General features: G+C 38.7%; 1 protein-coding gene across 1 annotated transcript in view; it reads left to right on the forward strand.

Annotated features, from left to right (window-relative positions):
• The window catches only part of LOC139742177 (uncharacterized), a 125,585-nt gene extending 99,054 nt beyond the window's left edge, over positions 1 to 26,531 (forward strand). Inside the window, exons 76-90 of the mRNA XM_071652755.1 lie at positions 444 to 555; positions 1,627 to 1,800; positions 2,559 to 2,794; positions 3,959 to 4,181; positions 4,761 to 4,955; positions 5,943 to 6,137; positions 6,706 to 6,919; positions 7,722 to 7,852; positions 9,196 to 9,240; positions 19,776 to 19,893; positions 20,784 to 20,947; positions 21,678 to 21,794; positions 22,756 to 22,971; positions 23,817 to 23,978; positions 26,208 to 26,531. Coding sequence (XP_071508856.1) covers positions 444 to 555; positions 1,627 to 1,800; positions 2,559 to 2,794; positions 3,959 to 4,181; positions 4,761 to 4,955; positions 5,943 to 6,137; positions 6,706 to 6,919; positions 7,722 to 7,852; positions 9,196 to 9,240; positions 19,776 to 19,893; positions 20,784 to 20,947; positions 21,678 to 21,794; positions 22,756 to 22,971; positions 23,817 to 23,978; positions 26,208 to 26,531 — 2,626 coding nt within the window. The remainder of the gene's footprint in view (positions 1 to 443; positions 556 to 1,626; positions 1,801 to 2,558; positions 2,795 to 3,958; positions 4,182 to 4,760; positions 4,956 to 5,942; positions 6,138 to 6,705; positions 6,920 to 7,721; positions 7,853 to 9,195; positions 9,241 to 19,775; positions 19,894 to 20,783; positions 20,948 to 21,677; positions 21,795 to 22,755; positions 22,972 to 23,816; positions 23,979 to 26,207) is intronic.
• The last annotated feature ends 918 nt before the right edge of the window (positions 26,532 to 27,449 follow it).

Consider the following 27,449-nt stretch of genomic DNA (forward strand, 5'->3'; position numbering starts at 1 on the left):
AGAATTTGCTCTTTCTTCTGTAATTTTTCAATATTGGACAGATCAAAATGTTAATTCACATCTGAATGTTCCTCACAGTAGTATATATCACTTGCTAAGTTTCTCCAGGCTCACCAAAGTAGAAGAAAAATCCTTTGCAATTTTTTGTATAATTTCTAGTACGGAACAGGTCAGATAGTTTTAATACACCAAACTGTTCTTTAGAGTAGTATCATCATAAAGCCATTTAGAGTTTTTCTCCCATATTAATCTCACTGGAGTACAAATGTGATACTGAATTATTAACATCATCTGCTGTATCCCAGTCAATGTCCCTTTGTAATACACACCATCACAGCACACACATGTCCCAACTCTGACCGATCTCCATTTTGCCTGTGTTTGTGACTGACTTTTCCTCTCGCTTTCTCTCCTCAAAAACTCACGAAATCGTTGTCTCACAGGGCAGCGGTTAAGGCAGTGGTGGAGCGTCTGACCTACAACGCCTTCCAGACCAGTGCCAGGTCACTGCTGGAGAGAGACAAACACATCTATGCTGTCTTCCTTGCCATGGAGGTAAAAGGGCAAAGCGCAGGAACATCCTCTGATATCTGTACAGAAACACATACACCATGCAAAGTACTGCTCCGGAATGCTTTAACTGTGGACAATGCAGTTGATGTAGCTTTATCGATATGTAACAAATATGTTCATCCATATTGCGATCTTGCAAGAGTTCTATTGTTTCCGAGTGCATGTATTATTAAACACAGTAATCTTTTCCGTGTTCATACAGGGAGGTTGTTTTTATGATTTCTCTCCCAAAAAAGAAATGAAGCCCAAATATGAATTGAGGGAAGGTGGAAAATGATACAAGAAAAATTTAAAGATATTCAACAAATTTTCGCTTTTCTAGCGTAACAGAAGGGCACTTGACTAATACCATTTTGATAGCAGGGGGAACAATATTATCCTTAACGTATGTCAGTAACAAGTTGGGGAAATGTGTACTTTTCATAAAAAATGAAATTTTGTAGAATTCTCTTTTTATTTCGTTTGTTTCATTTTCCATATGTGACATCACATCCAGCGATGGCAGCGCCGAGATTTAACAGATTGTCCAATTTACATAGTACATATACCTCAAACTTTCACTGATATGTCTAACTAATATTGCTGAAGTCACTCAATCCACATGTATATTTGAGTTCCCCTAACTCTCTTGCAACTGAAGATTCCGTACACAATGGCCTATTGTTCCCTAGATTTTACAGCAATATTACTCTCATTTCTACAACTTTCTAAATTATGTAAAAAAGCTCACTGCATGTTTATTTTTGTCTGCTGTAAGTTATGTCTATTTGAAAGCCTATTAAGACTTTACCGAGAGAATGGTGTGCCACAGAAGTAATTCTGACATACTTTTGTTAGCCTTTGACCTCTTTCAAATTACATAATTATATATATTATATGTAAACAATAAAAATGGTAAAGCATAAAACTATGAAAAAGCAGACAGTTGGCTACGGGCAGTTCATTTACTAATGGATTAAATTTCAAATAGATCGCTTGCTCTGTATTAACGTTGCTGTAGAAACAAACAATAAATATTGACATGTTTTGCCTCAACTCTCCTACCCCTGAAAGGTGGAAGACTCCCTCGGTAACGTTGGCTTTGGCGAGAGGGAGTACGTCATCTCCCCGCAGCTTGGGTCGGCCATCATGAACGCCCTGGGGCTGTCGGCACCCTCGGACCACCGGGTGTGCCAGATCCGCAAGCCATTCGACTGGATGCTGGACGACCAGTTCCACAATCTGCAGGTCAGTTGCTTCGGTCACGCTGGATGCGTTACACCATGCCAAAGTCGTTCCGTTATGACCGGAACAGGGGGGAACCAGTGGGAGGAATATAATGCATTGCAAGGACTGTTGGGCAATTCTTGCTTAAAATGTGCTTCACATGGTGATGAGTAGAAGTAATGCAGAAATACAACAACAAAAAAAGAAGAAAGAAGTAGATACATCCTGCAGGAAAAGAATGCTCCAAGCTTTGGATGCACTTTTCCTTTCAAGGCGTCACATTAAACAGTACAAATAATCTTGCTTTTCTAGGTTTGTCATACACTTATGTTTTGGTCATCAGGATGCTACATTGCATATGCTCACTGCAGTCATGGAATGAACCGTTGACGAAAAAGGTACCATTTTGGACAATTTGTGTTATGTGATTGCTCTTGATGAGAATTGTAGAAATCAGTTAAAGTTTGCACAAAATTGGAGTAATTATAAAAAAAAAATAGATTGATTTAAATGTCAGTTGCCCAGTTGCTAAGTTTAGTTCTCAGATTGGGAACATTAAATTTTAGTCAATCAAATATTTTTTAGATATCCTAGGTTTTACAGCAGTATTTCTCAAGAATATCTAGGAAGTGCAATGTGAGTGTCACGCTTACTTGTATATCATTTAAAAAATCATAGGTTTTGATAATATTTATGGTATTCTCCTGCATACCAGATCCTGTCTCTATTGTCTATAGACAGATGTGAATAAAAGGTTTCAATTTTCTCTTCTCCTGCAGTCCCTGGCAATCAACTTTGAGTGGTTCCAGGACATGTTTGAGCGCATGCCCAAGGACGGCCGTGAGACCCAGTGGCGCACCCTTGGGGAGCACGAGTACCCTGAAACCCACCCCTTGCCCGAGAAGATGGACGACCACTACAACCCCATGCAACGGCTGATGGTCATCCGGGCGTTCCGGTCCGATCGTATCGTCCAGGCCTCCAGCGTGTTTGTCAGCGCCTCCCTAGGAAAGAAGTAAGAGTCTGAATGCTGGGCTGCTGATGTGTGTATTACTTTTGTTGGCTCTCATCAAGTACTTAACCTGGGCCCTGATTCATGAAGCTGTTCGTAAAGTTACTCATGACGTTATGAACACCTGAGATACGAAGTGTCAATATGTGTGCCCATTTTTTCCCCTTACGTTTCAACAAAGTATGACTGTGTATGTCAATATTTCATCTACATTGGGGCAAAGATGCTCTTTCAACTAAAAGTGTGTGTTAAAATGTGAGATTAGTCATTATCATCTGCAAATTTCAACTTTAGCTATCAAGATTATGGATGATGAGGAAACCCACTTGGCTTGCCATATTTAAGTCATTCGTAAAGTCGTGCGTAACTTTACGAACATCTTTATGAAACAGGGCCCTGGTATTTTCACCATTTCTGTGCCAGAGATTTTGGACAGTGTGTAGAATGCTATGGAGTTGTTTTTGTTTTGTTTTTTCCCAATCAGCACTTAAGCACACAGAGGCTTTCTAGTGTATATGCATGATTGAAAGATTGAGGAATTGAAGAAAGGCAGTTTAGGATTTAAGGGGCATTGGGTGATCTATTTCTGCAGCATATGCCTCTTTGCTATCAAAGATTAAACTACAACCTTCACTGTGCTTTGTTTGCCAGTTGGCTTGCAAAAGTTGCTTCAAGAGGAAATAGATGTTTTAGCCTGTTAAAATACCAGTGATGTACCTTGAATGGTAAAGAATTGTCACTCCAAAGATACAACCTGGTGGTAGGCTGATTACATTGTACTTCAGCAATGCCTTACATATATATCAAATCATCTATATCTCCTGACAGTTGCATTTAAGCGCAACCACTCTGGTTTGAATTAGAATTCCACTTGAACCTGTCAGTGGATGTAAGTACATGTATTCATCTTTCAGGGTTTAAAAGTAAGCCTTTTTTGTGTGTCTCCCAGTGAGGCATGAATGTAAGTGTGGTGGCATAATTGATTTATTAATTGATTTATAGATTGATTGGTTGGTTGATTGATTGATTGATTGATTGATTGATTTTATTTCTGCATTTCTTCTTTCTTCAATGAATGTCTATTCATTAACATTCACTCTGACCTTGATCCAAACAGATTAAGGTAATTGCAAATACAATGTACATTGATTCTCCCTCCAAACCAAGGTACGCTGGGGACGTCCCCATCGACCCCGGCCTAGTGATGCGGCAGACCTCTCCGACCATCCCGATCCTCATGCTCTACACCAGAGAGGGTGACCTGGCCGAGAGGATCTTCCACGAGATGGCCGCCAAGAAGCAGATGCGCTCCTCCGTGGTGTCGCTTAGCAACGCGGAGGCCGGGGAGGAGAGGAGGGCCCGGAAGGCCATCCAGAAGGCGATGCAGGAGGTGAGATTGGGATGATTGAGGTGGAGGTAGAAGGGTTTGAGTATGATTTCATTGTGGGCTTTAACTGAGATATAGATTGGTTATACCTCACAGACATTACCCTGAATCAAATACAACTGACGCTGATCAATACTTATAGTTAACGTAGACCTGCAGGAATTTTTTATTCATAAATATTTTGAACGACTTGTGTAGCACTAGATTTAAAGGGGCACTTTGCTGGAGAATGTGTTTTGTTTTGTTTTTTTTTTTTTTCGTTTTGTTTTGTTGTTTGTTGTTGTTGTTGTTTTTTGGTAGAAGCTGGGAGCTGAGGTTTCTTTGCAGTATCTGCAGATGTTAGAAATTGAAGAGGTGTATTTACAGAAAAGAGATATGTATATATTAAGTATTTCTCCCACATGGCATCTACAAAAATGTACATTCTTTCAGGATAGTTGTAAATGTACTTCACAGTTCTTGGCTTCCCATAGTTCTCTTTTGAAGGACACTATCAATAACATCTTTTCTCCAAAAAAAAAGTGTGTTAGATAGGATCAAATATTTTATTTCCTCTCAACACCCTTATTATAACAACTCCAGGGGACCTGCATCATGCTAAAGGGAGCCCACAACGCCCCCAACCTCCTCAACGCCCTGGAGACGCTCCTCCAGGAAAACGACAACAAGCAGGGAGGCGAGAGCCCCTTCCGGCTCTGGATCTCAGCCCAGATCAGCCGCAACATCCCGGTACGGCTCCTGCAGTACGCAGTGAAGGTCGTCATTGACACGCCCAAGGTGAGCGGACCCAGTGTCCCATTCTTTTACTCACAAGACGAAAAAGGGAGTGTTGTAGGTGGTGTGAAGGTGAAGATTATGGTGACAACGTTGATGATGATGGAGGTGATGTTGTTGATGGCGAATGCTACAATGATGATGGTGATAACCATAATGTTGTTGATAGTGAACGTGATGATGATAATGCTGATGATGATGATGGTGCTGATAATGATGATGGTGATGATGCCAATGATAAGGATGACGATGGATGTGATGGTGATGGTGATGGTGATGGTGATGGTGCCCATGATGATGATGTTGATGATGATGATGATGGTTATGATCACGACAATAAATGTGATGATGGTGATGGTAATGATAATGATGATGTTGGTAATGGTGATGATGTTGATGATGATGATGATGACGATGAGGCTAATAGTGATGATGTTGGTGATGGTGATGCAAATGATTTTGATGTGATAACTGACAGGGATACATTGTCAAAGATCTATATGCTGAAGAGTCAAGGTGTACAGTTGTAGGAAGTGATGGTGACAACATTGACAACAATAATGATAATGAAAATGTTGCAATTTACAAAGCTGAATATAAAGAAGTGATTGATAAAAGGGATAACAATGTCGATAATTTTTGATGAATTTGAATGATAATAAATAATGGTTATGACATCACCAATGTGCTTCAAAAGAGAACATCACTGAAATGAAATGATGGATCAATGCATGTATAGTATTTATCTGTGTTTCTTAATGCCTGACAGCACACAAATATACTAGTTTGTGAAATTTGCGCACTTTGGATCTATTTTTAAGTTTGATCATGGGAAATGAGTAATAAAGATTAAAATCTAATGAGAGCAGATACTGAGATCATGGAAACAGTATGTATTTTGATAACACCAGTTTAGCATTACATCTGCTGTACTGTACTCATCATATCTCCCCTCACGCTCCAAACCCAAATTCCTGTAAACCATCATAGATTGTGAAGGAAAGCCTCCTGCGAGCCGTCAGCTCCTTCGATGCCGACACGCTGAAGGCGTGCTCGCGGTCCGAGTGGGTGCCCCTCCTCCACAACCTCGCCATGCTTCACGCCACCGTCCGGCTCCGCAGCCGCTTTGGACTGGCCGGCTGGAACTACCCAGAGATCATGGACTTCAGTCACAATGAGTTACAGGTCAGTGCAGCTTTAATGGTCACCTTATCGAATGGACTGGTCAGCAGATGCAGTTTGCAGTATGTGGATGGCAAACATACTTGTATTGACTGTATATTGATAGGATGAAAGCATGAATATTTTACACATGTCACCAGGGAACTTGTTCTCAGAGCACAGAATTAAAACTGTGGAGTGTATGTAAAGTGACTTGTGCAAATTAAGTCCTGATACTTACAATGCATGTACCACTGGGTACATCTCCTGTATATATGTTGCTTTAGATGGTTTAATATTTCCTTGTTTTACAAAGGATCAAGAGACTTTCATTGTATAGATGTCAAGTCATTTCCAAGTGCACTTGCATGCATGTGTTTGTCTATGTTTAACAGGACCCTGCGGAAGTCCACCTTTGTTCATCTGAATTGGTTACCTTGTATAGCTATGTATATAGATCAATACATCAATCAATTAATCATTGAATTAGATTAAGTGCACAATACAAATCACTGTTCTCCTAATTTGTATGTTTGCTGTAATGTGTGTGATGAATACATTCTTTTGTCTGTCCATCTTACGTTGTCTTTAGGAAGCATTCAACATTGCTAAGGTCATCTTCAGCGATAACACTCCGGACAGTGACTCCCTGAAGGGAATCTCCTGGATTGGCCTTCGCTACATCCTCACCGAGATCATCTACGGCAGCTACATCAACGATGAGTACGACAGGAACAACTTGTCCGCCATGGTCGATTACTGGATCGGACCCAACGCCACCAAGCGAGAGTTTGAGGCCACCAAATGTAAGCCCCATACCCACTGCTTTGAAAGCTTGTTTGTTTTTTTATATGTCAAAAGTTACTTTGTTTTCTTGCTTGCCTGCTTTTCCATTTGTTGATCTAAAAATGTAACATAGTGTCACAGATTCAGTAGTACAGTTGTACATCTCCCTAGAAGGGGATGGTTAGTCCGGGATCTTGATGAGACGGTCGAGGGACCATCAGGGTTTCAGAATCGTGTCAAAAATTGTTTCAGACATGATATTGGAGTGATTATGAAGGACTTGTGCAACAAGATGAAAATCTTCCCCTTCTTTTTTTTTTGAGATGCTTCCAATAGGCAAAGAATATGCCTGAGGACACAAATTATAGACAGAACTTTTCTTCTTTTTTTTTAAAGCTGTAGTGTTTATGTAATGTGATCTCATGTACAAAGATCACAGTGTACAAAAATTCTCCTGTCTCATGTTTTGAGAAGATAGGATGATATCTAGTAATATTGTGGTAGGCTTCACTTCCATACATCTTACTCTCAGTTCTTTGTGGCTTTCCAGTTGGTGTGTCATTAATATTTTTGCGTCATATCGAGTGTAGGTAGGCCCACCAAAAGTACATAAATTTCTTTCTTTTCTATATTTAGAATCATCAGTTCTTAGCTGCAATATTTTGTCTTGTCATTTCGTCATCATATAAGATTTGATGTTAGTTTATAAGTCCTATTCCAATCTGCTTGTGTGGAAAGAGGTTGATGACATACCACCAAAATCAGCTCACAGAATTCCTAACCGTTGATCATTCCTTCTCCCATTACTGTCAATGCTTGCAGTGAAGTACCGCATCCCGCCCGCCTTCTTCAGCAACTTTGTGCGCGTGAGCTCCCTCACGCAGTCCGTTGAGGCTCTGCCCAACCACTTCCTCGATGTCCCAGAGGCCTGCGGTATGCACACGTCATACGAGGTAATTAAAAATATTTGTATACTCTGTACATATCCTCACCTTTCAATTCTGCGCTTGCAAAGATGAAAATACTGAGGGAAAGGAGGAGGAGGGAAAAAGAATGAGCAGTGACAAGATTTATGAGATATTAATTTCATGTAAAATCCCCCAATATACACACTCTTGTATATTGCACAAATGGGGATACTGCTGTGCAGACTTCTGAATACAAATCTCTTGTCATAAAATCTTTAAATAATGAGTTTGAGACATCAATTGAATGCTTACAACAAGGATGCAAGCTTTTAGAATTTGTGAACGTTGCTATTCATGACAACATCAAATTTTCACGTAAGCCCTGGTGCCCACTGAATGAGTTCCTCTCACCTATACAGGGTAATGTTTGGAAAGGTGGAAGTGTCTTTCCAAAGTATTACCTTATTGCTCTCTTCTCTCTTCCTACAAGCAAAGAAAATGTACAATTAAGAATTGAATGTTTGCACATATTTTTCGACTCTGCATCTAACCCATGCATATTTGTTTAAGAGTTATGGAATTTCCCTCCCATGTTTCTGCATGAAGAAGGATGTGATGTCTTCATTTGAAATGAATTTGACATTATTCGATCATGATGCATTTTCATTTTTTTTTTCATTATTCAAAGACTTTCAGTTGCCCTAACAGCGTGTCACTTTGAAATATGCCACTTCTTTGAGAAGTTCATATTTCTCATGCATAAAATGAATTGAAATGATAAAAAATATTGGTTTCAAAAGCCAATTCTGCAAAATCTAACAAGCGATGTCATAATTTGCTGTTTAATTTGAAATTAAAGGCAGTGTTAAACCATTTGCATCACCCACTTAAATTGCATGAGTTATCACAAAGATACAAATTACTTTTTGATTTTAAGCATATTTCCTCTCACATTGTCTTTTATGAAACCTAAAATAGAGTATTAAGTGATTCCAATTATTGTAGATTGTGTTTTTGTTTTTTGCAAATGCTGCAGTTACACTTGTTTGTTGTTTCAAAAATGCATGAATGCAGTTTGATACCAATCAAGCAAGCATCTAAACAGGCAAAGCTAAATGTCGAAAAAGCTGCAAAAGTAACCTAAACTTTCTCTCCCCCAATCAATCAGTTTTAAAGTGTCGGGTTTGGTGTGTGAGAATAATAATTTTGTCAGTTTTTGATTCCCTACCTTTGAAATTTGACCTTTGGTGTAATGTCTATCACATGGCTTTGGGGGTGGGGTCTTCTCTTCTTTTTATGACATGTCTCAAAACCGTAAAAAGCTTTTTTGATTGCAAATACCACACTGTTTTTCATTGTTTTTGTAAATATTACTTTGTATTTCACAGAACATCCCCGAAGACCAATTAATCAGTGGCTATAAAGTCCATGAGGTGACATGAAAATGAAAAAGAAATGAAAAAAAAAAGACTCACTTGCTAATGTTACTAAATGTGGTGTACTATCAGAACAACTATTGATGGTTTTCTTAATACATCTATCTATTACTCATAATACCTGCATGCTGTATCATAGAATACACCTATCTCTCTCCTCAAGTTAATGTATGCATGCTGAATTATGACAGTTGACCCATTTTTAATATGGATGATTTAATCCAATTGATGTTTTTGCTGATGAATGTGAAATCTACCACTTTTTTTTTTTACCAAATGACTGTCATTCTTGCCTGTAATGTCCTAATTGTAATTTTTTGTGATGATTTTAAAGAAATACTTTTAATACAAGTTACAGTGAACACTCTATGTGAATTGAGTGTATTCTGTACAATTAATTCTTGTCTCTGTGGTGATACAAAATCTTTGGGATAAAACAGTGGTGGTTATGTAACATTTTGACACAGACAATTTGTCTTTTGTTTTTTTGCATGACCCCTCCTGGAATGCAGTTGTTCATGATTTCTTTGTTTCTTTCCCCTCAGTTTTTGTCATTGTGTTCGTAATATTATCGTGTTAAGATTAAGTTTGTTTTTTATCAAAAAAAGGAAGAGATAACATTGCCCTGTGTTCAGTGTCTAAACGAGTTCATGAAGTTATCAGAAAACATTGACAGACTCTTAAACTGTCCTTTGTCATCTGTTGCAAGACTGTGCCGATTTGGGCGCATTAATGGCTATTCTTCAATGACCAACAGCCTCTTGTTTAAGAAACTGTAAGCACAACGCTTTTCATCGGCAATTGCCCGTAGTCATTTTGCAAAAGAGATCCTGAATTTATCGAGTCTGTGATCACACTCAAGACTTTGAAGGTGGGCTTCTTTACTCTCTGAACACAGGTTCAATTATCACTTCCACGGGAGTTTCCCATAAGTACAGATCAAAAGCACTTGAAGCTGCAGAATCCTACAATTTCAGGGCTTCATAGTCTTACTGGACAAACTTAATGGCACGCAGCCAGTGAACACAATAATGATACCAGATATCAAGCTAAAGAACCCATAAAACCAAACCAAACCAAAAGGAATAGAAACTCCCCCCCCCCCCCCGAAAAAAAATAAATAAAAAAATAAATAAATGAATAAATAAATGAATAAAAATATAAAGAAAAGAGGGCAAGCAAGAAATTCTTGGCTACCCTCTTAAAGGACCAATTTCGCATTCTGCTAGATTGCAATCCTTAAAGGGGAGAGTTTAATCAACCCTTCCAGCTTCACTAATTAAAAAAAAAAAAAAAAATTAGTTGAGGAGATTAAGGGCTTTCTCTTGCACTTTTGTGGAGCCCTACCACATCTATCCCCAAATGATCCCATACTTCTTACCACACTATGCTCCTTAATACATGGAAATATGTTCTCCCCAAAACTTTGCAGAGAAATAATATGTTGTTGTCACACTCTGCCCATTTCAGACTGGCAGCATCATCAATTTTTGTTTTCTCCCTTGTGAGGTACCCTCAATTTCTCTAACCCAACTTTTTTTTTTAATGACTCTCATTAATTCTGCCTGCCTCTCTTGCTCGATCTTTTATTTTTAACACCTTTATTGGTAGGATGACTGGCGTATTGTGGTAAGAATTCAACACCAAGTTGTTGTTGTTTTTTTCCTTATCTGGCCACCATTTTTTGCTGTCCTCTGTTATACTTAATTCTGTGGCTTCCTAACACTCTAAATCCAAACGTGTGATGTTAACAGCTGTGATTTATGTTTAATTATCTATTCATTTTTGTTCTGTGGTAGATGCATCATGTAATAATTATCTGGCGAATTTGTATTGTGATTTTTTGGTTAAGATGGTCCTCACAGACTAGCTGGGTTTTTTTTTTTCTTCATCTTATTTTTAATTGAGGGATGTTCCACGGGGTCGGTCTTTATGAACACTGGAATACCCTGGTTGTAGATTTGCCGTATGAGTTGTATTAATAGTAACTCATTCAATTCTAATAATCTTAACCCAGATCTCTTCCAAGTAATGCTCCTAGTCTACTCTCAAGGAATCAATCGAGTCTCAAGACGAAAAGTTTTATGGGCGCTGCAGTGCGAGTTCATCATTTCTGCCTTTTTTTTATGTGCTGTGGAAGGGAAGCGAATGGCGCCTACCAGTGCTTTGACCGAATATTTTGGTCTTTATATTTACCAGGGTTTCTCTGAACCATGATAAGCTTACTTCAAAACTACAGCAAACTTATGTAACATCATCAATCTCGTTTAAGTTGCTGAACAAACATAAGTTTGCCATCATGTAGGCTGAGATGAGGTTAAGATTTGCAGTTACTGAACAACTACAGTTTCATTAGGTGAATCGGTACGTAGCATTCACACAAGGCATGAAATAGGCAACAAAGTAAACTTTAAAAAAAAAATGAAGTGACTAGTGGAGCTTGGAAAAAATAGAAGAAAAAGAGCTCGATACGACTTTCTAGCAGTCACAAATGATTTGCCTGAGTAATTCTGCCAGAGAGAGAGAGAGAAAAAATACTGGTACACTAAAGTATTTCCAAGTGTCTTAATAAAGAACGTAATTTGGAGGTTTCATGCAGCAGCTATTTTTTTTATATACTTGCTTTAGTCCCCGTGTGTGGCTGCCTTGCACGTGTAAAGCTGCATTTGCTATTTAAAGCAGAGTTGCATATGTGCATATTTCATGATTGGCTTGTCAAATTTAAATAACTTTTATATATTCATCTTTACATACATATAATATATTTGTTTTCGTTAGAGATATGAAAACCTTTTTTCAAGAATGTTATTACACTGATTGCATTCAATATGTTTGAAGTGGAATCCTTGCCACTATGCTTAAATGCACTGCTATAATTTGTATTGCAGTTTTCTAGCACACCACAATTGATGTGTGCCCCAGATTAACAAATATAAACACCAAACCAAACAATGCTTAATCGCTTCTTATATGTTAGTGTAACACTTGCTTTTAATGACTTAATTGAATATTAGTTTAGTAGAGTTCAAATTCAATCTTATGACACGTCCCCTGCCCCCATGCACACACACCCATGCAATTTCCATATTAACCAAGAAATACATGTAAGTGAAAACTTAGTAGGAAGTGAGATACATGTACATGTAGTTTGGGTATAACGCATCAACATGCATGTGCTTGACTGTTTTATAGGCTATCTACACTATGCATTGCTTCAGTGAATTAATGTATGCATCTGGCATGTGTTGAGTTTGATGTCAAACAATATGTGTTTGTGACATCAACTCTTTATTTCCATTTTCTGTTTCTCTCTAGTATGTCTTTTGATTATTTGCTTTTGATGCCTGTGTGTGTGTTATTGGCATGCTTGTGTGTGTGTGTGTGTGTGTGTTTGTGTTCCCATGGATTGTCTCCTGGTATTACTGTAAAGCAAGATGTATTGTTGGCATGAAATTTTCGCTTTTTGCGGCATGAAACTTTCCGCATTGCCACTGGCATCCATGGCATCATAGTGTATACAGACAAGAACTTTTGCTTCCTTTTTAATTTTGTGAATCTTGCCTCTCACGAAATTCGCAAAATTAGAATGCATGCGAAAATTTCTAGTTTTACAGTAACCTGAAGTTGGGTCAGAAAGACCACACTTGATGCCACTGTCACTTTCTTGCTGTATTTGAGTTTTGCAATGAACCGCTCTACGTCAAACCTGCTTAAAAGAGGCCAGTGGCAGTTGTATCCATGGGTGCGTTCGAGCACTCTCCTAAAGCAAACTGTACCGTACCGTACCTGCGCCAGAGGAGCGCTCGAACGCTCCTAAAGTGTACCGTACCGTACTGTACCGAGCCAAAAGTTGACCACTTCCCGATGTGCTCCAAAAGCGTACCAAAAGTTCATTGTAAAGCATGCACGTAACATGCGCATACGTCACAATACCAAGACATCATTTCTCTTTGTTCGGGACAGCTGTAAGTAGTTCAAGCGCCAGGTGAATGACATTCTTGCTACAAACATGCGTGACCTTTTCTAAAAATAACTCGTGAGGTACGCTTTCTCGACAGAACGCTCGAACGCTCCAAAACTGGCACAGTTCGGTATGGTACGCTTTGGTTCAGTTCGCTTTGGTTCGCTTTAGAGCACTCGAACACCCTCATGCTCCTTGCAGTATGATTTCATCTAGATTAATTTGATTCATGATCAATTTCTCAGTTTTAAGTTCTGCCAGGCGATGGGGGAGACACATTGTATCTCGCAAATGGAAGTTAAGCGCTTATGGTGTTTTCCACGAGTAGTTTGTGCTACATTGATGCTTTCATTAATTGGGGCAACAAACATCAATTATGATACTGCTGTAATGGTACATGTATTTAACTAATGACCTCTTGTGTTGATAACACGACAGTAATACCCTTTTTTTTTTGTGAGTAACTTACAAAATCATATGTGGGGATTGCTGATTTCAGGAAACTAGCCAGTCCCTTCCATCTTTAACCATGTCTGAAAACACTTTTGGCAAGTCTAATATCACGTGATTAACCCGATTTGTAAATTTTGTGAGCAAGTTTTATAGAATGCATTAACCCACTCCATGCTCTTGCATGATATTTTTCCCCCATCATTTGTTGAAGGGGAGTAACAAAATTGTGTGTTTTTTTAGAACCAAGAATGATACACTTTACCTATATTCTGAAAACTGTTGTATCAAGCCTGAAATGAAAGTTGGATTCATAGCTGGCTGACAAGAATGTTGTGATAGAAAAATATCAGAACTTATGTTGATACTTAAAAGCCTCAGTCTGTAGCTGGGGTATGCCTTGAACTGGCATTTCCTTTGTTTATTTATTTGCTAATCAGAAATATTACGTTCAAGTAGGAGGTCTTATTGTGTGTATCAAAGTTAACTTGAATGTGGCATGGTATGGCTCTCTATGGTCAAACACTGCAGATGTCCAGTCCTCTTGTTTTTGCCGACAGTGCTTTGAAGTCGACCAGTTTGTCTTTTTAAGTGTTTCGGAGCAGGAAGACAATTTTGATGCTTTGGGTTCTGTGTGAATGTTCGTATTTCCAAAGTGATCGCTAAATTTGTATTTTGATGTATCTCTCTTTAACACCTAAAGATGGCTGGTGGCCAGGTTATGAAGGTAAGACATGAATTCAATCAACCACAATACCTGTCAATCTACTATGTGCTCTGACCAGCATGTTTTTTCAAGTATTTCTTTTAGTCCTCCCAGTATAGAGGTGTCCTCAACTCCATCGAACAGACATGGCCGTTTTTATGTGAACCCTACTTTTTTTATATGAGATTGCTTCCTTGGCAAACTTCAGAATTATTTTCCATGAGACATTCCAACCATGCACATCAACTTTGCCAATTTAGTATCATTCCCCCACCCCACAAAAAAAAAAGAGAAAAATAATCAACTAAGACAGTCCAGTAGGATTTGAGTGTCATTATCCCCAATCAGTAAAATAAATTTGTTTGTGATGGAAAACTTCCTGTGATTTCATTTTATTTTTTCTTGAGAAATTTCAAGCTCTTTTCAAGCAAGTTAGGTTTTCCTACCACCCCTTCTTTTTTTTCTATTTCTTTCTCATATATTTTTTCTCTCTTCTGTTTTTTTTTTTCTTTTCTTTTTTTCAATTATATTGGGCATTAATAATTTGTATATGATACCATCACAGATGTAGCAAAAGAAACTATAGTGATATTCAAACCTTGACTGAAACAAAAAAACCCAGGGTTTCGGTTTCTAGATTTTGTATCCATACTCATTTTCTGTGGCAATTTCCTTGAAATCAGAACTTTTGAAAAGAAGAAAAGAGACGTAATGAAGAGAAGATGAAGTGTTTCTAACTTTTCTGTTTATTCACTGTAGCTACTTTCTTGTGTATCGAAAAGAAAAAAAGATATACAAATCTTGAAATCTGAAACTTATTTTCTTACTTTTGCATTACTTTGATGTGCTATAAGCCAAAAGATGACCCTTGAAAGTTTTTTTTTCACTGTGATTGTTAGTGTAATTCTGTCTTCTTCTATGGGTTGTTACTTTTACTCAAAACTTTGTTTGCCTTTTTATGTTTTGACGTCCCTAGTCACTGAACTTTGAAATCCAGTGTGTAGTGAAGTCAGTGAAAAAAAACAACAAAGCAAAACAAAAACAAAAACACATTTCCTCTTTGGTGAAGTGCTTGCATATGATGTATTCTGGTCATGATCTGAGTAATATGTTATGTTTACAATGTGTTTTTTCTACATGTATGTATTTTAATGTGTAGTTTAATAGGTCCACATGTTTTACACTTGACTTTACACATGACTTTCAAGCAAGGAATATACTTGAATGTCGGGTTATAGGAGTTAAATTATCAGTGCACTTATTTGCCTGGCTTGCGTATGATTTAACCACTATACCTTCTGACTCCATCTCAAATTGCTGAAACAACAGACCGGCGTAACTGTCTCAGTAGCTGTAAGTATCCACTCAGCACCCGGATCGCTGCACTTTTGCAATGTTTTTGTCTTGGGAGTGGTGTTTGCCGTATACCTGGGCTATGAGTGAAAAAAAAAATGCAGACCAATGAACCACTTGCACATTGGAGTATTTACTACAATTTTGTAGCTACAAAGAAACAATAAACTACAATGAGAGACAGTTTCTTAAATGAGTAATTATTTTGCTACTGAATGCCTAGATTCCACGAGATACTGTTTCCTTGTAGAGATTGCCAGTAGAGCATTCAACTTTCATGCAGCTTGGCTCTTTCCCTTGGCCAGTGAAGTGATATTTCTGTCAATTTCTACAATTGTTTTATTACAGCACATCAGATGTTTTCTGTCAAACATTCTTGCTGCACTTTTATTCTTGCAAATAAAAGGTTCGGCAAGATTTTTCTTGCATTTGCAATAAGCTGAGTATGAAATACGCCTTTAAAATATTTGCCATTTTTTTCTCTAGTTTTTATTTTAGTTTGATTTATGTAATGTTAGTCAACAAAATGGAGGCATTTTAGAACTACTGCATCTTTTGCTGTCAAAGAACAGCCATGACTTCAACTTGAACAATTCTAGCTTAATGCTTGATTCTTTTAAGCACTTGTCCACCCTCCCCCCCCCCCAACAAAAAAACACACAAACAAACAAACAAAGTGCTTCTTGTGTAAATTTTATGTACTACTGTATGTCTCCAAATCAAATTGTGACTGCAGTGTGTAATTTTGGAGTTGACACTTTTACCTGTGGCTTTGCATACTTTATGAAGAGCTCAAACTGAAGAAAAAGATATTAATACTGCAAAGATTTTTTAAAGATGAATTTAATTGTGTATGATTAAACTGATGATATATGGGCACCAGTGAGGGCTTAACTTCAATAGATAAAAGTGGAGGGTTGGTCTTCTCTTGGGAGAAATTCTGACACACATGCAAGACTCTGGACTGATGGGGTTGCAAGTTGTTGTGATGTCGTCCTTCAACAATCTCCATGCTTTTCACCATGTGTGTCTTATTTCTGCATGTCTTCAGACTGCCTTCAATGCTTTTGAATGCTCAGTCCTCTCCTCTCATTTGAACACATTCCTCAAGACCACATTCATTAACTTTGGGTTTTCCATGGTTCCGTTATTTTTTGGGTTTCACCACGTGAGCAGCATGGATGAAATGAGTGATATTTTTTCCCTCTCTCTATATCTCCTCACTATAAAAGTGATCTGTGTTGCTCGTGTTCTGGTACATTGATTCTTCTGATGGCTGTTGAAGGGAAAACTTTGTCTTCATTTGTTTTTGTGTGTGAGTGAGACTTTGTCTTTGAAACATTCTAGGCTTGGTATACATGACTGACAATTGATTAAAGGTACAGAGGTGTATTGGAGAATTAAAAAGGAATCCTTAATTGTCCTTCAGTGATAAATTGTAGTGTTATCCATCATTCTTCCTGGATTGTATTACCTAGAGAACATCACCCAGAGGACTTGAAAATGTGTTTGTTTGTTTTTTCTTCTTCTTCAGCATGACTTTTGGGTTGATTAATGATGTAATCGCCTCACACTCCTATTGGCTTGTGCACAAAAATATCTTTAAAGCCATGCTTGATAATAAAAAAAACGTCATTTGCTTCAGTGTATTGCTACACACACAAAGATATTTGATATCAGAGATACATTTTTTTTTCTTGTTTTGTTGCATTCTTAACAGAAAAGGGAATTAAGTAAAGATTGTGTTGTATGACAATGGGAGACTTGTGTAAGACCATGACAGTGTTAACCATGTATCTCATTTGCATATTAGGTTGTTACTCCACATTTTTGTGACACACACACACAAAAAAACAAAAACAAAAAACAAAAAACAAACAAGTAGAACTGACAAAATTGCACAATTATATTTGTTGTTTTCTGTGTGAATTTCGTGAAGCCTCTACCCATTTTGTGCGGTTAGTTTTTCTCGAAAGCAAGTTTGAACATGGAATGGAGATCTGCACTTTGCAGCTGATGTACATGTATAGAACAGTCTTCCAAGTTTGTGAATGGAAATCCCATACGTTTGTAGCTATTGTTTGTTGTGTTGTTGTCGTTTTTTTTTTTTTTTTTTGGGGGGGGGGGCAGTTATTAATTAATTGAGTTGAACAGGGTGTGAGTGTGTATGTGTGTGCGTGTGATAAAAGGCAGATACTACATGTATATGCTGTTCTAGCAGCATCCATGTGTATGCCAGTACCAGTATTTCACTTTTGATTACGGCAAGTGTTTTATAATGTCTTTTTTCCCTCACTGTAGTCACTACAGGGTTACGATGTGTAATATTACGTTATTGCAATGCTGTATTTTGTCCTGTGAATTGGTCCCTGCATCAGCTTCCATTATAATTGAGTTCTTTGTATATATTATAGTGAAGAGTGTGTGGCGTAATCGCATATGTTCTGCATATTGGACAGCATGGAAATTAGCATTTGAAACAGTCAGCTTTGAATCCCATATGCTGTGTACGCTGTGTATTTCATCATGGTTTTATTCATTTTTTTTTTTTTTTTTTTTTTTTTTTGGGGGGGGGGGGGGGCAAATTTTATGAGTCGACTGATACCCACACACAGTATTAAAAGCAATACCAAAACTGTACCGGTACATTGCCTCTTGTAGGACAAATGCATTGGACATTGAATTGGTTACTGTATCTCTATAATGTGGGAAATATAGCTACAGATACAAAGTACAGTTGTACCGTATTTGATTCTTGAACAAGGATGTATTCTTTTCTTTTTCTTTTTTTTTCATTTCATTGTTGTGGTTCCTGATCACAAATTTAACCACTCGAAATTGTCTTTCAAACAGAATATATGGTGTATAGTGTACAGTATCATGATGCCTTTGATTGAGCCATTGTTATTAAAGTTGATCCACTAACTGTTTGTACATGCACAAAACCACACCAGAACTATCCTGCACTCGGGATCCATGCACAAAACCTAATCTCGTTACCATGATGCACTATATCTGTTTGAGGCACTGAATACACTAGTGTACAGTTCCACTAACTCTGTACAAATCGTGTTACAAATTAGTAATAAAGTCATCAATAGTGAATGTAATATTTTTAATAGCATCGCACTGGTGACTAATGTGAAGGATGAATAACATGAAGAGTGACACCAGAATGCTATTCAAGATTTTGTCGTTTTGCAAACCAATACATTTAACAGAATTACATTAGAAAGTTTTCACCACGAGTGCTTTGTAGTGCTAAAGACAAAAACAACAAAATAGATAGGATAGATTCACCCCAAGATAACAACTTAACTCTATTAAAATTGCTGTTAACTATGATAAACTAGAAACTTGTCATGTCTATAGATTTTCTAGCAATTGAATGTAAAAACATTTTTTCTTGCAAGCTTTCAAGAGGTAACAATTTTCAGATTTTTACAGTCTCTAGCTTTCTCCCAATAGTGATTAAGCCTGTTTAACATAAACGTCCATGGATGATCTGATTGTGCAATCGTATGGTTTAAGCATTTAGAATTGGAACTGTCTTAGAAAATTGCTGCAAATAGCTAAAGATGTCTACGTGTATGTACTTCTATTGCATTTTACTGAAGTTTGTGACGTTAGTCCATGGCATATTATTATATGATTTCTTCTAAATACAAAAAGGAAGTAAGATATGCGGACAGAAAAGTCTCTTCCTGAAGTTCTTTATTAGATAAAATGTGGTGATTTGTTATTGATGGTGATAAGTCCAGTGCAACAAGGTTCAAATGTGAATTAAATGCCTGTAGCATGTAGGCTAGTGTAGAATTCTGATTATTTGATCATGTCAAGCATATTACACAAAGAGTAGGCACACTAGTTTTGTATAAAGTGTAGAACAGTCACATACTGCTTCATGTTCATGTTACATATCTTGAGAATTTTAGAGTTAAATTTAGAGTTATTGATCGTCCAACTGTGTGCTGCCCAATCATCATAGAAAGATTGTAAAAACGCCCGAGTCTAGTGACATTTTGTAACCGTCATCGTCATCCTTGACCATCCTCCCTGCAGACCGTCCTCGGAGATGACCAGTACGTGTTCACCAGGCTCAACCAGATCTTGGATGCCATGCCATCCACCAAGACCCTCAGCCACGTCCTGCAGCCGAGGCCGGCCTCTCCTTTCCAAGGTGATTTTTCACTGTTTAATCCTTTCAATGTCCCAGGCATCTATGCTCAGTAGAGTATGCTAATGATAGTTGAAAGTATACTGTAAAAGTGGAAATTTTTGCGGTGCAGAAATCATCAGTTGAGAGAGATAAGGGTGTTAAGTGCCTTTAACCCTATGGCATTAGTGGCACCATAATGCCCTTGTTTTTCTCAACTGATTAGATTTTCTCACATTTCGCACAGCCAGAAGCTAGTGCGAAAATAAAAGCACACAAATATTTTTGCATGACATATGTTCTCGTAATGAATGTTCTGATTCCACAGAATGAAAATTATGTGGAATTCATCTTACCCAGCGGAACGCGAAAAGTTACCCACATGAAAATATCAACTTTTGCAGTAGATCCTGTGTGAGTGAATTAAGTAGCCTGCTAATTGCGAATTGCCAACTTTTTTGTGCATATGTATGTTCAAAGTTTATAAATCTTATACACATATAAGTAAAGAGTGTAATCAATGCTAGGTAAAAGATTAGTTGGCATCACAGTGGTACAGTGTACTTTTATTCCTAGTCCTTGTTTTACTGTACATGTACAAACGTACTTATCCCATATGAGGATGGGCTGAGTTTGCTACAACTCACATTTCCCATAGACACTTGCCCAAGTACATACTCGGGACTCATCCTCGATCAATGGGTAAGTAATAACAGTAGCAGTTACTTACCAGTAATAGTAGTAGTAGTAGTTCGTCGGGTGCCCGTGCATTGGCCGTTAACGCAATACAAATTGTATTGCATTAACGGCCAATGCATGGGCACCCGACGAGTTGTAGTAGTACATTGTAGTATGATATTAGTGATAGTAGTAACATCTTTATGACCCATTCTTCATATATTTCTGGAATTCAGGTCCCTCCGTGGCATCCGTTAACGGCACCCCCTTACAGCCAGTGGTTGCTTCCATGGGTGTCTATGCCAGCGCCAGCCGCTCCTTACTGAAGAGCAAGCGTGAGACGGAGATCTGGGAAATCTGTCACAACATCATCAGCAAGATTCCAAAGGGTTGGAACAGGGTGAGACGAATAGCCCCCATCCCAGCCCTACCCCTACCCAATCCCCCTCCCCCGTCGCCCTTAACCTGATACACACTGTGATGCATTTTCCACCTTCTTCTTCTTCTTCTTCTGGTTAAGTCTATAGGGTGCTACATAACTTGTCTTTACCACTTGTCCAGTCACTTGCCCAGTTGGGCAAGCAGATTTTCAAGTTGTTGCAGAATACTTGGCCGAGCATGAGTTTTACGTGCCCAAAAGGACACCTCAAAATATAAGAAAATGGAATAGAAAGTCACTTGTAAGTGATGAAGGGCTAAATAGAACACTGTCAATCATTTGAATAAACAGCACACTTCATTCGCATGGTTATACACACATTCAAGTAACAGACTTGGTTCTATCGAGTGTTGGTGCTTGCATCGGGGCTTCTTCATGTAACTGTTTAAAAGTTGCTGAAATGAAATCTATGTGCGTTCCATCACTATTAAAACTTAAAACACTATCAAATTAAATATGAGCTACATTTAATTCTCAATCTCTCGATACTGTGCACAGCCACTAAAGGAGCATTAAGTTAAACATAGTTGTAATGGTGTGTTTTTAAGTCTTAGAAATCATCCTCAGGTGCTTAAAGGTTTGGTGTAAATAGGGATAATTTTTGAGAGTTTGCCCAATGGAGCAGGACTGTTTAAGGAGTAGACTCCTTTCACACTTGCAATGTTTTCCTGTTCACTGTGGTAACGTGCAGGACTACATTGCAGAGAGAGTGCGCAAGGCCGGTGGAGACACGCCCTTCAATCGCTTCGTGCTGCGAGAGATTGACCTGATGATCAAACTCCTCGTCGACCTCAAGGCCACCTTCAACGTAAGTCTTGCACAAAGATTTCACAGTGGGCATGGTTGGCTTATTTATTGGCCAAAGTTTGTGTTGCCGAGATGAGGCAAAGCTGGGTTGCAAGAGGTTTCCACTAGGTTAAGAGAAAAAGGGGTGTTTGGGGGGGGGGGATGGAAACAGATGGGCAGAGCATTACAAGTGAAAGAGAGGAACACACATGGTTAAATATACACACAAACACAAACACTCTCACACATATATGTACAATGTATGTGATACAATACAGTATAAAAGATAGCGGAAGTGGAATGCAGTGCTAGGGTCAAGAGTTGGAAAATTTAGAAAGATACTACGTACACTGCATGCCAAATATTTCATGAATGTGATATTTCGCGTATTGTAGGACAGTTTCGCAAGTGGTTGATTTCATGACTGAAAATAGGAGCAACAGAATCAGAAATGAGTATCATCCCATTTCAAGAGAAAACTCAATGTTATCCCAGTCTGGAGGTGATACTGTGCATACTGATAAATATCACTCAGCTTACAAAATTCAAAAAAATTAAACCACTTGCAAAATGTATACAGTATGTACCTTGGAATAAAAAGAGGGGAAACTGAGCCACAGGAGAAATACTTTCTGCTACATTTCGTATTTGGACTTGCATTATGTTGAGTTGCATTGACTCATAGAACTAAAGATATAAAGTAAGGTTTTGTAATCATATCCATATTACAGAGAGTAATAGATACAGAGAAAGAGAGGGAATAGCAGGGAGAGAAAGCAATCCATGGAAACGTCAAGACCAGGCCAATATCATATTGGTATCGGTAGATAGATGTGAAGATTAGAGACAGGAAGATGTACAAACCAAAAATAATCGTCATGGTAACTGGTGTTTCATAGAGATGCAGTCACATGTACCTGTGGGCTTACTTGGTGATCCAAGACTAACCCCACGTTCCTCCTCATCATCATCGACCACCACAGAAACTGAAGACGCTGTGCGAGAACCCCAACGAGACGTTCGGCGACCAGATGTCGGAGCGACTCATCCACATCGCCGACGACCTCTTCCACCACCGCATCCCGGAGGTCTGGTGCCAGATGTGCGGGGACTCCGCCCCGCCCCCGAATTGGACCCTCAGCCAATGGATGACCGACCTGGCCCAGCGATGCCAACACCTCGAGAGAATTATCATCCAGGTGAGTGAGGAAACATATGGACTTGACCCTGCAAGTCATGCAATCTATTAAAAGTTCCTTGATTCTTTATTTCATACATGTATTTCATCAAAAGCTAATAACTAGACATTACCCCCTATGCTGTTTGTTATCGTATTAGGGCAATTACCCCCCAAGGACAATTACCTCCCAGCTAAATACTTGTTAGTAATAAGTAAAGAATAGGGTTAGAGTTAGGGTTAGGATTAGGTTCAGGTTTAGGATTTGAGTTAGGGATAGGGGAAGGGTCTGGGGTAATTTTTCAGAGGGTAATTGTCCTAGAACTGTTTGGTATGCCCTTGCACAACTGATTTTACAGGCATTTCATATTACTGGTTTGTTTTATGCACTTCTTAACAAATTAATTTCATGTTCATGAGAGTACAGGCATTGATTTAGTATACATGGTAATATGTAAGATAGATTTTAGGTAGACCCTCAAAGGTCAGCAAGGTCGGGTCATGGCTCAGTGAAAATATGTTTACCTTTGATGCAATCGACAACAACTATGTGGCATAAATCGTCACAGTGGGTACATCATTGTGGCAAACAGGGAAAGTAATTATGTTCTGGACAAGATATTGTCTGCATGTAGCCACACAGCAAGCCAACATGGGGAAGAAAATGCAGTTTTTACAGGCATGTGACCATTTACCAGACTGCAATTTGACTAATATACAATGTACATATATATATTGCTGTGGCTATTGCAGTCTTCTGTTGTATCTGCGAGAAAACAGTGAACAGTGTTTGGTACTGGTGAAGAGGGAAGACACATGTACAGAAAACTCTGTTATGTAATGGCTATCCTTCTCATTTTTGCACAGGGCCGGGACAAGTTTCCGGCCTACTGGCTGGGGGCATTCTTCCAGCCCAGGGCCCTGCTGGCCCTACTCAAGCAGGACGCCATCAGGGCCTATGGGCATAATATTGCCCAGGCAGAGCCAGTCGTCTTCCAAACAGAGATCACGGCCAGGGACAAAGATCATGTGAGTTGATTCTCTTTTTTTCTTTCTTTCTGCGATTTTGGGCTGGATTTCCAATAACTTTGTTAAATTGAAGAATTTGATGGATATGACAATAAATATGTTTAAACACTATTTTATCGGTTAGTGATGGTGATTTCTGTAATCTGATTGGACAATCAACCATGCAATATATTCCATGTTAAGTGACTGAGGTCACTGCCATTGTTGTATATTGTGTTTTGCATTAAGTTGTTCATTTGCACGAATCACAGCTGCATGCACTTTAAACTGTTACAATTTACTTCTAGCTAGTAACACTGTACTGCAGCAATCAAATTAAAGGAAAGAAAGACAAGAAAACAGATTCGAGTGGTGGGTAGACCAAAGTGTCTGTAATATGAATTAGAACCTTCATTTTTTTGTACAAATATACCAACGAGATTACACTTAAAGTTAAATATGTTGCCCTCTGCTTGCTCTTACAAAATGTGGGAAATACCGTCTCTACCATTTGCTGCCATATTATGTTAATAAGCAAGGGATAACGACAGCTGTAATAGTATTACTGTAGAGCCTTGTTGGAAAGCTGTTGGACATATAACAAAACCCCTTATAATAAGGTGATGTTGCAGGTCCCAACTCCTAATATTTCCTTGTTTTTTTACCCTGAGACAACTGATAGAACGAGGTATATTGCAGTTGTCATGGTTTTTAGGTCCTCATTATAACAAGGTTCCCTTTTGCCTGCAATGTGGAGGTGCAAGCTGTCAGTCGATTTCATGTCTCTTAAATGACAGTTACATTAAAGTATACAGGTTTAGCTGTCTTCACTCAGTACCATGAGGGACCTTAAGATATGTTTATGCTACATTTATGAAAGGGTCACTTTGTTTAGCATTGCAGTTCAAGGTGTATCATTCAGAAGCAGATAAATTTTTAATACTGAAGAGGAAAGGGCATCATTTGATATGGTGGGAAATGTCCTCTTACATACATCCCCACTTCTGTGGTTTCAAGTACAAACCAATTCATAATTTAGTTTTCCTCCTGTTGTTTTTTTATGCCTCCGCAACGAAGTGGCCGGAGGCATTATGTTTTCGGGTCGTCCGTCCGTCCGTCCGTCCGTCCGTCCGTACGTCCGTCCGTACGTCCGTACGTCCGTCCGTCCCGTTTTGTTTTTGTCGATATCTCAAGGACCGTGTGGTGGTTTTACATCAAATTTGGTATGAGGGTATATCCTTGGGGGATAATACTTTGTGTGGATTTTAGGGTCACAGGGTCAAAGGTCAAAGGTCACAGGTTATTTTGTGAAAAAAAAAATTGAAATTTCATGTTTTTCTCCATATCTCGCAAATGGTTCAAGGTATCTTCATGGAACTTAGTATATATGCTTGTACTGATGGGCAGTGATTATCTAGGGAAGTTGGGGTCGTGGGTCAAAGGTCAGGGGGTCAAAGGTCAAGGTCAACTCCTCAAAATATCACTACTTTCCTTAGAATGCAATATGCCTGAAGGTTTTTTTTTTTTATACTTGATGTATGGCATGTATTACCCAATATATATTTTTGGGGAAGTTTCTTGCCAAAAGGTCAAAGGTCAAAGGTCAAGTGAAAGTGCTAAATTGCACTTTTTCCTCCATATCTCGAAAGTAACTCCAGGTATCATCATGAAACTTACATATTTATGCATGTTCAACCTAACAGTGATTCTCTTTGGAACTGTGAGGTCAAAGGTCAAAGGCCAGGTTTAGATAATGCTATTTTCCCATTTGATACTGAAATTATACTTTTCCTCAATACCTTGAAAATTACTCAATGCATAAACTTATAAAAGGGTCAAAAGTCAAGTAAAAATCATCAGTTCCCCAAATACCTGCACTCTGACATTTTAATCATTCATCCAATTGAACCTAGTTCTAGGAAAGTGAACATTCAGCACATTTGTGTCAAACCTGTCCTTTTAATATTTTGCCAGTTGTGTGAAACTGTCATCACACATTGTCAAGACATTGTACTATAGACCTATTAGGAGAACCATGCATTATGGCGGAGGCATATCAGTAGCCGTAGCGATATGTCTAGTTTCTTCATATGTCAATGTGGGGATGATGTATATGTGTATGCTTGTATATTTTGTAACATTGTGTCACTTACAGGCACTTTTTGGTTAGCATGTTATGACAGGTGTGATTTCTAATTGAGAAATAAACTAGAAATAAACTAACCTACAATGTACACGAAACTGTTACAGGTGCGGGACCCCCCTCAAGAGGGGATGTTTGTGTACGGGGTGTATGTCTGGGGATGCTCTTGGGAGAAGACGACCGGGGAGCTGCAGGACTGCCCTCCCCGCCACGGCGCCACCCTCCTCCCCATCATCCACATCACCTGCCTGCCTTACAGCGAGAAGCCGGCGTACAACGAGCAGCGGACCAGCGAGATGTACCTCTGCCCCGTCTACCCGAACCGCGTCTGCGCTCGCAACCCCATCTTCCTCATGGACGTGCGGCACGACAACATCTCGGCGTCGAAGTGGGCCCTGCGAGGCCTGGCCGCAACCATTCGCCCATATTAACCGCCCCAAAAAATCCTCAAAAGGTGTGGATGCGGAAAAAAAGTTGTCTCATGACCATTAAGCATCCTTAGAGTGGATCTACAGCCATTGAGGTCATTCAAGTTTTTCCACAAGCCCCACTGCCATAAAAACAAAACGAAACAAAAAATATATATATAGATACATTGTGGTGATGTTGCTGAGACAAATGTCATGTCATGGGATATTAGGACAAGAAACATTGGCAAATTTCACCATGCCAATAACTTGGTAATTTATGACCGTTTTCCAGAATTATTCAGTATCACAAGCATTTTTCACGAAATCGTCTTCCTTTGCAGATGAAGAGTGTGTTTGTTTGGGATTCTCCTGTACCATTTAACTGTAGTATTTGGGATTTTACATGGAAGAGCTTAAAGCACAGCTGCATGCTGCCTATAGCCTTTAATAATCCAAGTTAAGGCTTTTCAAACACACACACAAACACACACTTTCGACTATCACACATATACAACGTTCATGCATGTGTACATATGTAACGGTATATGTATGCATTCATGTAGCATGCATTACATTTAATTTAATGCTACATATTCTGTTCAAATAGTGCTGTAGCTACGTGTACGCTGATGTGTTGATTTGATTTGATATTTATTTTTGCAGAGACCAATGTTCTAAAGTGTGTTATATGGACTTCTGTGAATAGGCTTTTAAACGTGGCCACCTTTAGATATAGAACCCCCAAAGAGAATTGTTTGATTCTTAGAACTCCAGTAGAACTGGAAAAGGCATCTTTTGGCAGCTACAGGCATCCTTGCACACTGCAAAACTTTTCTTTTAAAGCAGATGGTTACAATTAGGGACTGATGTTTGTGTGAAATCTGTTAATGATGTACCCAAGTATTTCTTTTTTAACTTGGCAACCCAAAGTGTACATAC

Source organism: Diadema antillarum, unplaced genomic scaffold, assembly GCF_040938485.1.
Source record: "Diadema antillarum isolate AM-2024a unplaced genomic scaffold, OU_Dant_1.0 seq00000982_RagTag, whole genome shotgun sequence".
Classification (NCBI taxonomy): Eukaryota; Metazoa; Echinodermata; class Echinoidea; order Diadematoida; family Diadematidae; genus Diadema; species Diadema antillarum.